Source organism: Mus musculus, chromosome 7, assembly GCF_000001635.26.
Source record: "Mus musculus strain C57BL/6J chromosome 7, GRCm38.p6 C57BL/6J".
NCBI lineage: Eukaryota > Metazoa > Chordata > Mammalia > Rodentia > Muridae > Mus > Mus musculus.
In genome coordinates, this window is record NC_000073.6 from 27,857,566 (window position 1) to 27,871,948 (window position 14,383).

The window sequence follows — 14,383 nt, forward strand, 5'->3', positions numbered from 1 at the left end:
TAATAATAAAACCCCATGCGAGAACATGACAGAAGTATGAAAACCAATGTTCATTGTGGAGAGGGGCAGTAACTCAGATCTAGAAGAGGATGGGTGTGAAGTGAGGATCAGGAAGGGGGAAGGGAATGCAGGGATTTCTCAACACATGGCCGCTGTCACCTTCAGAAGCAGGACAGAAGACTATTTGAAAAGAGAGAGATGCATCTTTGTGTGAGGAGGATGAAGTTATGTATCGCAGGAGACAAAGGCGGAAAGAGCTGAGAACTGAGGATGGACAGAACCCCAGCAGGGATTCCAGCAGGAATTTGTAGCTAATGAAACATTGATGGTGCACATTCATCTCCCTAGTTATGTATCCAGCTACCCCAAATTCCACACAGCAGCTATACAGAAAAGGGGAGCCCAATTACCTAATTTGTTCCCCATGAAGGATAAGGGGTAGCACTAAGAAAAGAACTGTGACACAGGAGAGATGGAGCAGACCAACCAGAATCACACTGTGGAGAGAAAGGAGGACAGAACACATTGGCATGGCAGAAGGCTAAGCATCTTTATAAGTGATCCAAAAGCCAGTGAAACAAAACCCAAGCTTTGCAGAAGCAGTTACCTGGGTTGGGCTGGGGACTCCTTGCCTACAGTGTCTGCATTAGTAATCAGCCTGTTGGATATCTTAAAATAGATGGAGTCTTTATTTTTTTTATAAGTGCTGGTATTTATATTTTTCAAAAAATAGCATGAAAAAAAGGAAGCTTTAAACAGAAACATCTTCAGGTGATGAGCATTTCTGCCACAGGTGTGTGGACAGGAACACACAGTCACCCTGATTCCATTTAAGTTTAACTGTCTCCATTTTTATTCACTTGCATTCATAGGTGATGATGCTGTCCAAATCAACTCTGCTCTGTTGCTTTTCTGGATTTCTTCTGTCAGTTATTGAGGCTGAAAACTTATGTATGCGATACTGGATTTGGTTGTTATTTCTTATTGTTCTAGTATGTTTTCCCCGTCTTCGTGTTATAAAGGTGTGGTATTAGGAGTATACTCAGAGTTTATTTTAGTTTGCTTGTTTTGGTTTTGGTTTTTGGTTTTTCGAGACAGTTTTCCTGTGTAGTACTGGTTGTCCTGTAACTCACTCTGTAGACCAGGCTGGCCTTGAACTCACAGACATTCTCCTGGCTCTGCCTCCCTAGGCCTTGGATTAAAGGCATGTGCCACCATAATCTGAGTGTATTTTAGTTCTTAGGGTTTCACTGGGTAGCCCTCGGTGGCCTCTTCTCACAGACATGCAGCTGGCTGTGCCTCCCCATTGCTGGGATAGAAGGCATTGCTACCACGCCCAGCCATGTTTACTGTCACTTGATGACTGACTTGCCCTCTTTATTATCACTGGCAATGTCCTTTGGCCCAAAATCTGCCTCGACTTTAAAATCAAATTTAGTCTCCTTTTGACTATGTGAGGATGGTCACTTTGAATCTGCTGGAGTATTTATCTTTAACATTTTTTCTGTAGTAAACACATGGCTGGGTCTGACTTGTTTTTCAATCTAATGTGACAAACCTATACTTCGGCGTTTAGATAATTTACATTTTACTGCGGTTACTTTTATTACTAGCGTGGTCTAGTCTCGTCAACATTTGTTTACTCACATTCTGGAAAATTCGTGTAAATACAGGAGACAACAAAAGTAGTTTTGAAAGTTCAATAGTGTCACGTTACAATAAATAGGGTTTTCTAAAAACACGTGTATGTTTTTGTTTAGGCTACCTGGACATGCTAGTCCTTCATCCACTCAGTCCAACATGATGTAAGTGACTGCCTAATGGGCACAGCTCTGTTGATGCATACCGATCTGGCTCTCACTCACATTCTCCCGTCTAGATAACAGATGCTATGGTCTGACTCCCCTGCTCCCCAGCATAGCTGCAGCCATTCTGTTCTATGCCTGCCAGCTATTTCACAGTGTTGCTGTAACATGCCTGCCAGTCACTGACATAGAGAAGTGACTGAGCTCAGGGACACGCTGGCCACATACCCTGTTTTGTTCTGTGTGCTCTCAATGATCTGTATGAGGTTTGCTTATCTTATTTCACAAAGCTGTATGTAGGACCCATTGAATCAAAGGTAAATAGCAACTGTTATGTCTAAAATATCTTGAGTAAAGCTGACCACTGGGCAGCTCTTCCTGTACCTGCATATGAGCTCAGTGTTTTTTTTTTTTTTTTTTTTTTTTTTTTTTTTTTTTTTTTTTTTGGGGCTGACATTGAAGAATGCTGCTAATAAGCCAAAAAGTTTTAATACTCATGTTCTGTTATCTCACTGTTCTGAAATTCCCCAGTTCACCACCCATCCACCCCCCACCTTACTCAGGTCCTATCAGCTTAAAGGTTGCTAAAAATATACTTTGCCTAGGAAGCCAACAGCTCCCCTCCCTGCCCTTTAAACGTTTGAACCTGGTTTCTCATATAAAAAGCCTACCCTGAGAGCAGACCAGTACTACAATTAGGCTCCCGAGTCCTTTTTGCAGTCCTGAACTCCAGTATTATGGTACGTGTTTAATACACTAGTCTTGCTTAACTGAGATTGGTGTATGTATATAAGGTTTGAGTGGCGACTTCCTGAACTCCAACACAGCGACAATGAACCCTGGGAGTGTCTAGAACTTCTGTTTCTCTCTGAAATCGCTAAACTACCCACGTTCAAACCCAACAATTCTTTAGTTCAGTCTTTTCCAATTTACCATAGTCCCCACCAGAGCACAGCGAGGTGGAATCCCACTCAGTCTCAAGCAAAGATACAGCCAATTACAGCCTGATTTGATCTTACTTCTTTTGAACTTTAAAACTTCAGTTTGTCTGTCAGCTCCACAGGAGAGAAAATCAGTTACTAGTAGAACCCGGAACTATTTTGATCACAGGAGGGAGCCTCCCCTTTAAAGTCGGGGAGTACCCCCCTCCCCCTGGGAACTCTCACAAGCCACAGGACGCAGCTCTCAAATGGGCTGGGCCAAGTTGCATGCTGGGATCTCTCTGGAGCCCTGGGCTTCTCGGATCTCCGGTAGCGAGGGCTGTAGTTTTCAGGGCCACCATGGCAAGAAGTAGTGGATAGGCTCTGGGTGTCCTGGTGCCGCTAATGCGGAAAGTCCGATCTTTCTGGTCGGAGGAAGAAATCTCTAGTTGGCTTCGGTCTCCACGTAAGGCGGGAACCAGCCGGCTGGGTGTGGATGTGGACCGCGGTGTGGGGTGGTTGTGTATTTATGTGTGGGGGGACGGTGCTGCTGCAGGTGGTGGTGGTGGTGGTGGTGGTGGTGGTGTGTGTGTGTGTCTGTCTGTCCGAGTGTGCACACTTTGAGCTCTCTGCATTATCTCTGTCACCCAGTGTCACCCGGCTTGTTGCTCTCTGCTCCTACTTTCTCCCCTGGCCACAGGGGCTGAAGCAGAGGACCAAGCTTCTGAGAGAAGAGTCCGCACTGAAGGGAAGCTTTCCCTGAGGCCCAGAGTTGAGCATGGGAGGAGCATTTCAGGCCGGAAGAGTCTCCAGGGTTGCTTAAGAGAGCAGGCAGCTACTTGTTGAGCCCCAGGACTTTCCCAGAGCCCTATCCTAGCCACGTGAGTGTTGACAGAGTAGCAGAAAGTGCTCCCTGAGGATGCTCTCAGATATAGTCTGGGATCTCGCGCTTATTCAGGCTCCGTGCCTCAGCCATTACAAAGGAGGGCTGAAGTAGAATAAGGACTTTATTGCTGCACATCAAAGATTAAAGAATGAGCTTGTGCTTTGTTTGAAAATGAGGTTTTAGTTTTAGAATATGGAATTGTCAGTAACTGAAGGAGGGACAGGCAAATTGATACCTCCACCATTGTGTCCCTTACATTGTCCCTTCCCTTTCCACTTAGTATTCGCATTATCCTTCCAATGACATCCCTTGACATCGTCTCTCTACAATCACTTCTTTTTCTGAACAAATTATAGATAGGAGTCTCCAGAGGTTAGCGTTAGGGCTTTTACATCCCGATCTGTTAAATTGGCGCCTATTTCAATGGCATCACTCATCCTATCTTTACAGGCCTGCCTCTCAAAGCAGCAGAAAACTGCAGGTGGTTGACTATGTCTGTTCACCATTTCAGCTGGGAAAGTGATAGCACTGAATTTGGCATCTTTGAGAGCTAGTGATTTTCTGAGTGTGTGTGTGTGTGTGTGTGTGTGTGTGTGTGTGTGTAATGGGTAACACTGGCCAGATCCAGATGAGCAATGCCGTCCGTGGCTGATAGTGGGTGTGGATCTGTGGTATCAGGTTGAAGTCTTGGTTCTGTCCCCTCAGGCTCTCCAGGCCTGTCAGGAACCTTAGGATGCCTGTGGTGAAGCCTGTTAGTGCAATGCCGCCATATCCTAAGGGCCTGGTGTGCTTTAGTTGTTGCTCTGTGAGGCCATCTTGGGTTCATTCCCCTCAGTGTTCTGCAGGACAAGGGAGTGTGAGAAACAATGCGATTGCTGGGCAGTGGTGGTGCACACCTTTGATCCTAGCACTTGGGAGGTAGAGGCAGGTGAATTTCTGAGTTCCAGGCCAGCCTGGTTTACAGAATGAGTTCCAGGACAGCCAGGGCTACACAGAGAAACCCTGTCTCTACAAAAAAAAAAAAAAAAAAGCGGCCCAGGTGCAGGGCGAGCTGGAGCTCAGGGTGGAAGATGGGTCCCTTCTGCTGGCCTCTTCTGGAGGAGTTCAAGGCAGACATGTTTGTGCCCTGCACTCCCACACTGCCCCCTTGGCCGTGGGTTGTCTGGGTTAGGGGGGGATTGGCTTTGTGTAGACTCCTGTGTGCTTCCAATTTGTGTGTGGGAGGCTGTGAGCGGTGGGAGGGGAGAGAGTGAGTGGGGAGGCTTGAGAAATAAATGTAGTCGATGACATCACAGTGACAGAAGTCAGCCTGGGAACATCAAGTCACAATGCAGTGAATGGCTTTCTTTTTGTCCCCCAGGAGAGGAAGCCTGAAGAAGAATGGCCAGCTCCAGTTCTCAACACATGGTCTGTGTAAGTTGACAGTTTTCTCTTTGACATAGGGTGACTTCAGGTTATGTGACTCCTGCCCTCTTTCCCTCTTGAAGCTTCCCAAGGATCCGGATTCCCCCAGCCCAGTCTGCCCCTTTCCAGTGAGGGCTGGCAGGTCTGAGCACTTCCTGTCTGTGCCTCTTCCCAGCGTGCACTGCGGTTGACTTTGAATGCGTTCCTCCACGTGTGCTCTCTGCTTGGTCTGTGCTCAGGGAGGACTGTCCCTGCAGTGGAGGTGTCAGTCCCACAGGGAAACAGGGGCCTTGAGGGCTTCAGAGCTTTGAGGGGATGGTCTCATTGAGTGCCCTGGGAAACCTGATTGACATCTGTGGTGTTGTTAGGCTAATGACCCTGGGAGTTATGGAAGACTGAGGAGACATGCTGACCACCTGAAAGGTTTTTTGTTAGTTTGTTTTGTTTTGACCAAAAATTATAATATGGAATGGTATATAGTTTATAGAAGTCATTCTCATGACAACAAATGTTAACGACATCATGTGATAGTATGATAAACTCAAGGACTCACAGCATTCCTTATGTGTTTTGCCCTGACCCCAGGTGACATGTCCCTTCTGTGGGTATAGCCTGAGGGATGTGGGTGGAGTGGAGAGGCACAGGTATTGGCTATGTAGGTGGGCACAGTCGTCGTTTATGGGGGGCTCGTGCAGTCAGGTGCCTTGAGCATTTCCTTATGGCTTCCTTCCCACGCTGAGTCCTTTCCCTTCTGGTTTCCATCTTGAAAGCTTCCCCAGTTTCACTCTCCTTGTGTTTGCTCTTTCAGGGGTCAGTGACATTTAGGGATGTGGCTGTTGACTTCTCTCAGGAGGAGTGGGCCTGCCTGGATGCTACTCAGAAGGTCTTATACAGGGACATGATGTTGGAGACCTACAGCAACCTGGTCGCAGTGGGTAAGCCTGTGCCCCATGGATGGGGGATGTGTCCTCTACACTGTGGGCTTTCCTCACTCTGAATTAAAGGACAGTGCTGTCTTGCATAACTAGAATCAGAGGCTAGACAATTGTAGAGGATCCATGTTCAGTTCTCAGTACCACTAGGTGTGACTCTAGTTCCAGGGGGTCTGATGCCTTCTTCTGGTCTCCATGGCCACTGTAGTCACATGTGGTGCTCAGACACACATGCAGACAGATCGTCACATACATAGAACATAAAATAAATTTTAAGCAATAGAATTTTAAAAAGAGATAGCTGACCTCGTCCTCCCTCCTAAAGGAAGAGTGTGAGCTTTGTAGGGTTGAAGCTAGGATCTTCATGAAGTGGCTGCTTTTCACATCCCTCGGAGATTCTCTCACCGAGCTCTAGGTTGAGTGAGAGGTCCTGTCTCATGAAATTAAATTGAGATCACTCAAAGAAGACCCCTAAACTGTACACAGGCTAGTCTCTTTCCTTACACACATTCGGACAGGCATATCCACACACACTGGTGCACACTCCCTCCCGAACACAAAATTACACCATACACGCGCACATATGCAACTAAATAGATGAGCCGAATGTTTACTTAATAACTTGATTTAATTTTATTTAATAACTTGAATCGATTTAAGCGTTGTAGTAGAAGTTTCACGATGAGTTGTCTTTTTCTTTGTTTGTTTGTTTTGTTTTTGGAGACAGGGTTTCTCTGTATGGCCTTGGCTGTCCTGGAACTCACTCTATAGACCAGGCTGGCCTCGAACTCAGAAATCAGCCTGCCTCTGCCTCCCGAGTGCTGGGATTAAAGGCGTGTGCCACCACGCCCGGCGAGTTGTCTTTTTCAGTGGGCAGAATGTGAGGGTGAGCTGTAAATGTGAAGGAAGGCAGCTCAGTGAGCACTCATGATGAGGATTCTCAGCAGCAGGCTGCAGTACAGTAGTGGAGCACTTCCAGCGTGCTCCGGGCCTGTGTGCCCTCCTCGCATGAATACATGAATGCATGGTGTTGTTTCTGTAGGTTAACCAGTATTCGAAATATCTGAGTATAGTATTTCATCTTAATATGAACCCTGTCTCATAGTTAGCAACACAATCTAAATAATTAAGTTATTATTGTTATTATTTAAATTTTTTATTATTATTTGGATGGTTTTGTTTTTTTGTTGTGGTGGTTGATTTTGTTGTTTTGAGGATCTTTTTGTTTCTTTGTTTTTTGTTGTTGTGGGTGGTTTTGTTTTTATTTGTAGTGGTGGTATTTTTTCTTTGTTTGTTTGGGAGGGTCAGGTCTCATGGAGCCCCAACTAGCTTTGGACTTGCTATGTAACTAAAGCTGACTTTGAACTTCTCATTTGCCTTCTTAAACTTCTTCTTAAGAGAAGTGACTTCAAGTGTGTGCCACCGTGCCAAATCTTTAGATGGAAAAGTTGAGCAGAGAAATCTGATGGGACTCGCCTAAATGGATGTCATTAGTAGTGAGCTGCAGAGATGGGGTCTACAGTGGACAGTATAGCCTGTGGGTTCATGTTCTCACCACTCAGTTCTGCTTTCCTCTTACGTGACAGCCCTGTCCGCATTTAAAGGAGATTAAAACCCTAATCTGGAGCAGCTGGTTTCTTACCCAGGTTGCTTTTTCCTCTTTCCCTAATGTCTTTCTTCAGCACTAATTTTGGCTTTTAGAACTTTTTTATCTGTTTGTCAGAGACAAGGGTCTTTGCTCTGCAGCCCAGACAGCATAGCCTGGCTCAGTCCCACACCTGCTGGCCTCACACGCGTGATCCACCATGCCAAGCTGTTTAGACCTTATAATAAAAAAAGTCTGTTTTTTGAAAATCTACACAGGCAGGGCATGGTGGCACATACCTTCAGTCCCAGCAATTGGGAGGCAGAGGCAGGCAGATCAAGTAAATTCAAGGACAGCGAGGTCTACTTACTATGTTCTAGGACATCCTGGGATTATTAGATCGAGTCTCAATAAACTAACAAAGAAACAAATAAGTGTATACACACTGAGCCATCTCTATCTTTCTTTTAAGTGGGACGTTGCATTTCCAAGCCAGATCTGATCGTCTTACTAGAGCAGGAGAAAGAGCCCTGGATGGCTGTGAAGGAAGAAACAGACAGGCCGAGCCCAGGTGAGTAAGAGTGAAGTGATTCATTATTGGTTGTGTGTGCACACACGTGTGCAGGTATCCTACGAGGCCCTAGAGAGGGTCAGCTCCCTGGGCTGGAGTTATAGGGGCTGCTGGGTCTCTAACCCAGGGCCTCGGGCAGAGCTCTCAGAGTTCTCGACCACTGAACCAAAGCCAAGACGGTTTCAGCAGCATTGACAGCTGTAACGCAGGGAGGGGCACCAAATGTCTGAATTCTGTGTCTTCGTGGTCACTGTAGTCACGGTGTGATGGTGGCGCCTCCCTGCAGCACTGGGGAGGTGGCAAAGGCAGATCCCTTGGGCTTGCTGGCAAGTCAGCTCCAGGCAAATGAGAGACCCTGACTCACAAAGCACAGATGGACAAGTCAGGGGGACATCTGAGTGCACACAGCACAGCCTTCTACCTAGCTTGGCAGGGAGCTATGATGGTTCCTCTTTTTGTCAACTTGACCACATCGGGAATTAACTTACAACCCAAGCAGCTGGGTACGCCTGGGAGAGGCTCAGTTAAATCACTCAATGTTGGAGGACCCACTTTTTGTGTCTTTGTTTGACTTCCTGACTGTAGCTTCCCCTCCCTCCTCTCCATCCAGGCCTTCTTCCTGCCTCCACACTTCTCATCCACTCCTCCTCCATTTCCCTTCAGAAAAGAACTGGCCTCAATTGACATCAACCAGCCATGGAATATGGCGGTTCAGTAAGCATGGCCACCTCCTCTCCTAGGCCAGACAAGGCAACCCAGGAAGCGGAATGGGTCCCAAAGGCAGGCAACAGAGTCAGAGACAGCCCCTGCCCCACTGTTAGGAGTCCAACCAGAAGATTAAACCATACAACTGTAACATATGTGCAGAGGGCCTACGTTGGTCCTATGCAGGCTTCCTGGTTGGTGGTTTAGTCTCCATGAGCTCCTGTGAGCTCAAGTTGGTTGATTCTGTATGTTTTCTTGTGCTGTCTGGCTCCCACAATCCTTCCCCCTCCTCTTCCTCAGGATTCCCCAAGCTCTGCCCAGTGTTTGGCTGTAGGTCTCTGTGTCTGTTCCTATCAGTTGCTGTATGATGCCTCTTTGATGTAGCAGAATATCAATAGGAATCATTTCATTCACTTTTTTTTCTTTCTTTCTTTTTGTTGTTGTTGCCGCCATTCCTGTTTGGTTCTATCTTGAGTCTTTGGACTATCCAGCCTCTGGCTCCTGGACTTTGGAGAAGTCTCAGGGGTGGGCTCTCTCTCATGGCATAGGTCTCAAACTGGACCAGTCATTGGTTGGGCAATCCCACAATTTCTGTGCCACCTTTACCCCAGCACGTCTTGTAGGCAGGATATATTGTAGTTGAAGGTTTTGTGGCTGGGTTGGTGTCCAAATCCCTCCACTGGAAGACTTGCCTGGTAACAAAACTCATCCGTTTCTGGCTTTGCTAGGATTTTTTATCCCCTATTGCTAGGAGTCTTAGCTAGGGTCACACTCACTGATTCCTGGGAGTTTCCATTGCCCTGGGTTTCTAGCTCCAGTTGTCTCATCAGTACTCTCTCCCACCCTCCTCACACCTGATCTTTCCTGTTCCCACCCCCCTTCCCATCCCTACACCTCACTCCTCCCCCATATCCCCCCCCCCCCCGCCCATCCACCCATGATATCTATTCTGTTTTCCCTTCTCAGTGAGATTCATGCATCCCTCCCTTGAGCCCTACTTCTTACTTAGCTTCTTTGGGTCTGCGGGTTGTAGCATAGTTATCGATTACTTTATGGCTAACATCCACTTATAAGTGAGTACATAACCTGTTTGTTATCTGGGTCTGGATTACCTCTCTCAGTATAATCTTTTCTTGTTCCATCCATTTGCCAGGAAATTTCAAGACGTCATTTTTTTTTTAAATAACTGAGTAGTATTCCATTGTGTAACTATACCACATTAAAAAAAAATCCCTTCTTCAGTTGAGGCACATCTAGGTTGTTTCCACTTTCTGGCTATTATGAATAAATCTGCTATGAACATAGTTGAGTAAGAGTCCTTGTGGGTTGGTGGACCATCTTTTGGGTATATACTCAGGAGTTGTATAGCTGGGTGTTGAGATAGATGGATTCCAAATTTTCTGAGATATCACCATTTTAATTTCCAAAGTGGCTGACATGTTTGCACTTCTACCAGCAATGGAGGAGTGTTCTCCTTGTTCCACATCCTTACCTGCATGAGCTGTCATTTGCATCTTTAATTTTAGCCATTCTGACAGGCGTAAGATGGAATCTCAGAGTCGTTTTGATTTGCATTTCCCTGATGGCTAAGGACATTTAAGTACTTTTCAGGCATTACAGATTCCTCTGTTTAAAATTCTCTGTTTAGGTCTGAACTCCATGTTTTAATTGGATTATTTGGTTTGTTGATGTCTAGTTTCTTGAGTTCTTTATATGTTTGTGGATATCACCCCTCTGTTGGATATGGGGCTGGTGAAAATCTTTTCCCTTTGTATGCTGCCACTTTGGCCTTTTGACAGTGTCCTTTGCCTTATAGAAGCCCTTCCGTTTTATGAGGTTGATTGTTGATCTTAGTGCCTACATGGTTGGTGTTCAGTTCAGGAAGCTGTCTCCTATGCCAGTGTGTTCAAGGTAGTTCTCCATTTTCTATTCTAAGTCTTTAGACTTAGTCTTTTCCATTTTATGTTGAGGTCTTTGATCCACTTGGACTTGAGTTTTGTGCAAGGTGATAGCTATGGATCTATTTGTGTTCTTCTACATGCCGACATCCCGTTAAGTCAGCACCATTTGTTAAAGATGCTTTCATTTTTCCATTGTATATTTCTGGCTTCTTTATCAAAAATCTGCTGTCCATATATGTGTGGATTTAATTCTAGATCTTTGACTCACTTCCATTGATCAACCTGTCTAGATTTGATGCCAATGCCTCGTGGTTTTTATTGTTATTGCTCTGTAGTACAGTTTGAGATCAGGGATGGTGACACCATCACAAGTTCTTTTATTGTACAGGATTGTTTTAGCTATCCTGGGCTTTTTGTTTTCCTGTGTGAATTTTAGTATTCTTTCAAAGTCTGTAAAAAATTGTGTTGGAATTTGGTGGAAATTGTATTGAATCTATAGGTTGCTTTTGGTAGGAAGGCCATCCTACCAAACCATGAGCATGGGAGATCTTCTATCTTTTGATATCTTCTTCAATTTCTTTCTTCAAAGACTTTAAGTTCTTGTCATACAGGTCTTTCACTTGCTTGGTTAGAGTCAACCAAGATATATTATGTGTGGCTATTGTACAGGGTGTTGTTTCTTTGATTTCTTTCTTAGCCCATTTATCATCTGTATATAGGAGGGATACTGATTTACTTTAGTTAATTTTATATCCAGCCACTTTGCTAAAGGTATTTATCAGCTGGAGGAGTTCCCAAGTAGAATATTTGGGTTCGATTATGTATCCGATCATATCTTCTGCAAATAGCAATGTTTTTACTTCTTCCTTTCCAATTTTAACCCCCTTGATCTCCTTTAGTTGCCTTATTCTAGCTAAAACTTCAAGCACTACACTGAATGGATATGGAGAAAATGGACAGCCTAGTCTTGTCCCTGTTTTAGTGGAATTGCTTTAAGTTTCTCAACATTTAACTTGATGTTGGCTATTGGCTTGCTGTATGTTGCCTTTATTGTGTTTAGGTATGTGCCTTGTATCCCTGATTTCTCCAAGAATTTTAACATGAAGGGGTATTAGATTTTGTCAAAGGCCTTTTCAGCATCTAATGAGATGATCATGTGTGTTTTTCTTTGTTTGTTTATATGGTGAATTACATTAATGGATTTTCGTATGTTGAGCCATTCTTGCATCCCTGGGATAAAGCCTACTTGATCATGGTGGATGATCTTTTTGATTTGTTTTTTTGGATTACGTTTTTTAAATTTTATTGCGTATTTTTACATCAGTGTTCATTAGAGAAATTGGTCTGAAGTTCTCTTTCTTTGTTGACTCTTTGTGTGGTCTGGGCATCAGGGTAATTGTGGCCTCATAAAACGAATTTGGCAGTGTTCCTTCTGTTTCTGTTTTGTAGAATAGCTTGAGGAGTATTGGTATTAGCTCTTCTTTGAAAGTTTGGTAGATTTCTAGACTAAAACCATCTGGTTCTGCTTTTTTTTTTTCCTGGTTGGAGACTTTTAATGACTGCTTTTATGTCCTTAGGGGATCATGGTCTACATAGATTGTTTATCTGATCTTGTTTTAACTTTGGTAAGTGGCTTTTAATGGAGAAAATTGTCCATTTCTTTGAGATTTTCCAGTTTTCTGGATACAAACTTTTGAAGTAAGACCTAACAATTCTTTGACTTTCCTTGGTGTCTGTTATGTCTCCCTGTTTATTTCAAATTTTGTTAATTTGGATATTATCTCTGTCTTTTATTTAGTTTAGATACAAATTTGTCAATCTTGTTGATTTTTCTCAAAGAACCAATTTTTGTATTATTCTCTTTGTTTCTATTTTGTTTATTTCAGCCCTGGTTTTGATTAATTCTGGCCATCTACTCCTCTTGGGTGTGTTTGTTTCTTTTTCTTCTAGAGCTTTCGGGTGAACTGTTAAGTAAAAGATCTCTCCAATTTCTTTAGCACTGTTTTCATTGTGTTCCATAAGTTTGGGTATGTTGTTCCTTCATTTTCATTGAATTCTAGAAAGTCTTTTATTTCTTTCTTTAATTCCTCCTTCACCCAGTGATTGTTCAGTTGAGTTGTTTAGCTTCCATGAGTTTGTAGATTTCTATTGTTTCCATTATTATTAAAGTCCAGCTTTAATCCATAGTGGTAAGATACAAGAGGTTATTTCATTTTTTTTGTATCTGTTGGGACCTGTTTTGTGACCAGGTACATGATCAACTTTGGAAGCTTCGTGGGGTGCTGAGAAGAAAGTATACTCTTTTTTTGTTTGAGGGAAGTGTTCTGTACATCTGTTAGGTCAATTTGACTCATAATGCCTGTTAGCTCCATTATTCCTCTGTTTAGTTTTTGTCTAGATGACCTGTCCATTGGTGAGAAAGGGGTGTTGAAGTTTCCCATTATTGATGTGTGGGATATGATGTGTGATTTAAACTTTTAAACAAATATTGGGTGGTTCTTTTTTTTGGTGACTATCACATCATATACCCCAGTCCAATTCGTCTCCCCCTCCTCTTATACCTTCTCTCCTCCCTTGCAACTCCTCCCAACAACAGAGGAAAAAAAATTCATTGTGAAAGCTGTGGTGTGTCACAGAATGTCCTATTGTACACACTTTTGTCCACACTTCTTTGCTTGCAAATGTTCATTGCAATGACTTGTTGGTCTGGAATGAGGCTTCTGGCTTCTGCTACTCTATCAATACTGAGATCTCAATGAGACTCCTCTCAGATATCCTGTTGTTGCCCTGTGTCATGGAGATCCTGTAGTTTTGGATCTGTAGGACTAGCCCCTTCGTGCACTCCAGCAGTTCAGCAATGGGATAGAGTTGGGTGGTCCTGGATCTGAGCATGAGACGTATGGGCTCTCCTGCTGTCACACCCTCAGGGCCAGCTCACCAGCAACCCCTACAAGCAGGTACAGCTTTACCCTGCTGTCCAGGTGAGGTGCACGGCTGTATCTTGAGTATTAGAGCTGGTGAGGGATAGGGCCAGCTCTCCTACTCTCGTGATTCTGGAGCTAGCTCTCTCAGCCACCATAGATATGGAGCAATGGGGGGGGGGGGGGCATCTGTCTGTGTCTGTCTGTCTGTCTGTCTCTCCCCCCCACACACACACACTGCTGTCCAGTGACAAGTTGCTGGGCTAGCTTACCCATGCTCATGCCCTCAGGGCCAGTTTACCTGCACCCCCACCATCAGGGTCAGCTTGACTGTGCTGTCCAGGTGAGATTCAAGGCCTGCTCTTCCAAGTGCTGCAGCAGGTGAGGGGCAGGGCCAGCTCTCCCACTCTGATGATCTCAGGACAAGGACAGCTCTCCTGTCTGCTATAGGTGGCAAGGGATGGGTGATGGCATCTCCCCCCGCCCCCCCGTCACTACATGGCAGAGAAGTGGTGGGATCAGCTCTCCCACACCACACCCCTGCCTTGCCTCCAGGGTCAGCTCTACTGTCCTGACCAGGTGAAGTGCAGGGCCTGCTCTCTCAAGTGCTGCAGTTAGTGAGGGGCAGGGACAACTCTCCTGCTCTCATGATTTCAGGGCCAGGTCTCCCACCTGCCACAGGTGGTGAGGGGGAGAGGAGGGTAGCTATCCCTTTTTAATGCCACCAAATGGGAAACAAGTGTTAGGGTCATC

The 14,383-nt window shown here is 44.8% G+C and overlaps 1 protein-coding gene across 8 annotated transcripts in view; it reads left to right on the forward strand.

The window, feature by feature from the left end:
• The first annotated feature begins 2,928 nt into the window (after positions 1-2,928).
• Positions 2,929-14,383, forward strand: part of Zfp607a (zinc finger protein 607A) — a 42,570-nt gene continuing 31,115 nt past the window's right edge. For 3 of the 8 annotated variants that reach the window (XR_003946525.1, XM_006540210.4, XM_030242802.1), the window contains exons 1-4: positions 2,930-3,191; positions 4,972-5,024; positions 5,824-5,950; positions 8,005-8,103. Coding sequence is in view for 3 of the 8 variants with exons in the window: in XM_006540210.4 (XP_006540273.1) it covers positions 4,992-5,024; positions 5,824-5,950; positions 8,005-8,103 (259 nt within the window). In the remaining 5 variants the exon portion in view is untranslated. Of the gene's footprint in view, positions 3,192-4,971; positions 5,025-5,823; positions 5,951-8,004; positions 8,104-14,383 lie in introns of all 8 variants that reach the window. The other 5 variants (XR_003946527.1, XR_003946526.1, XR_003946529.1 and 2 more) reach the window with 3 other exon arrangements.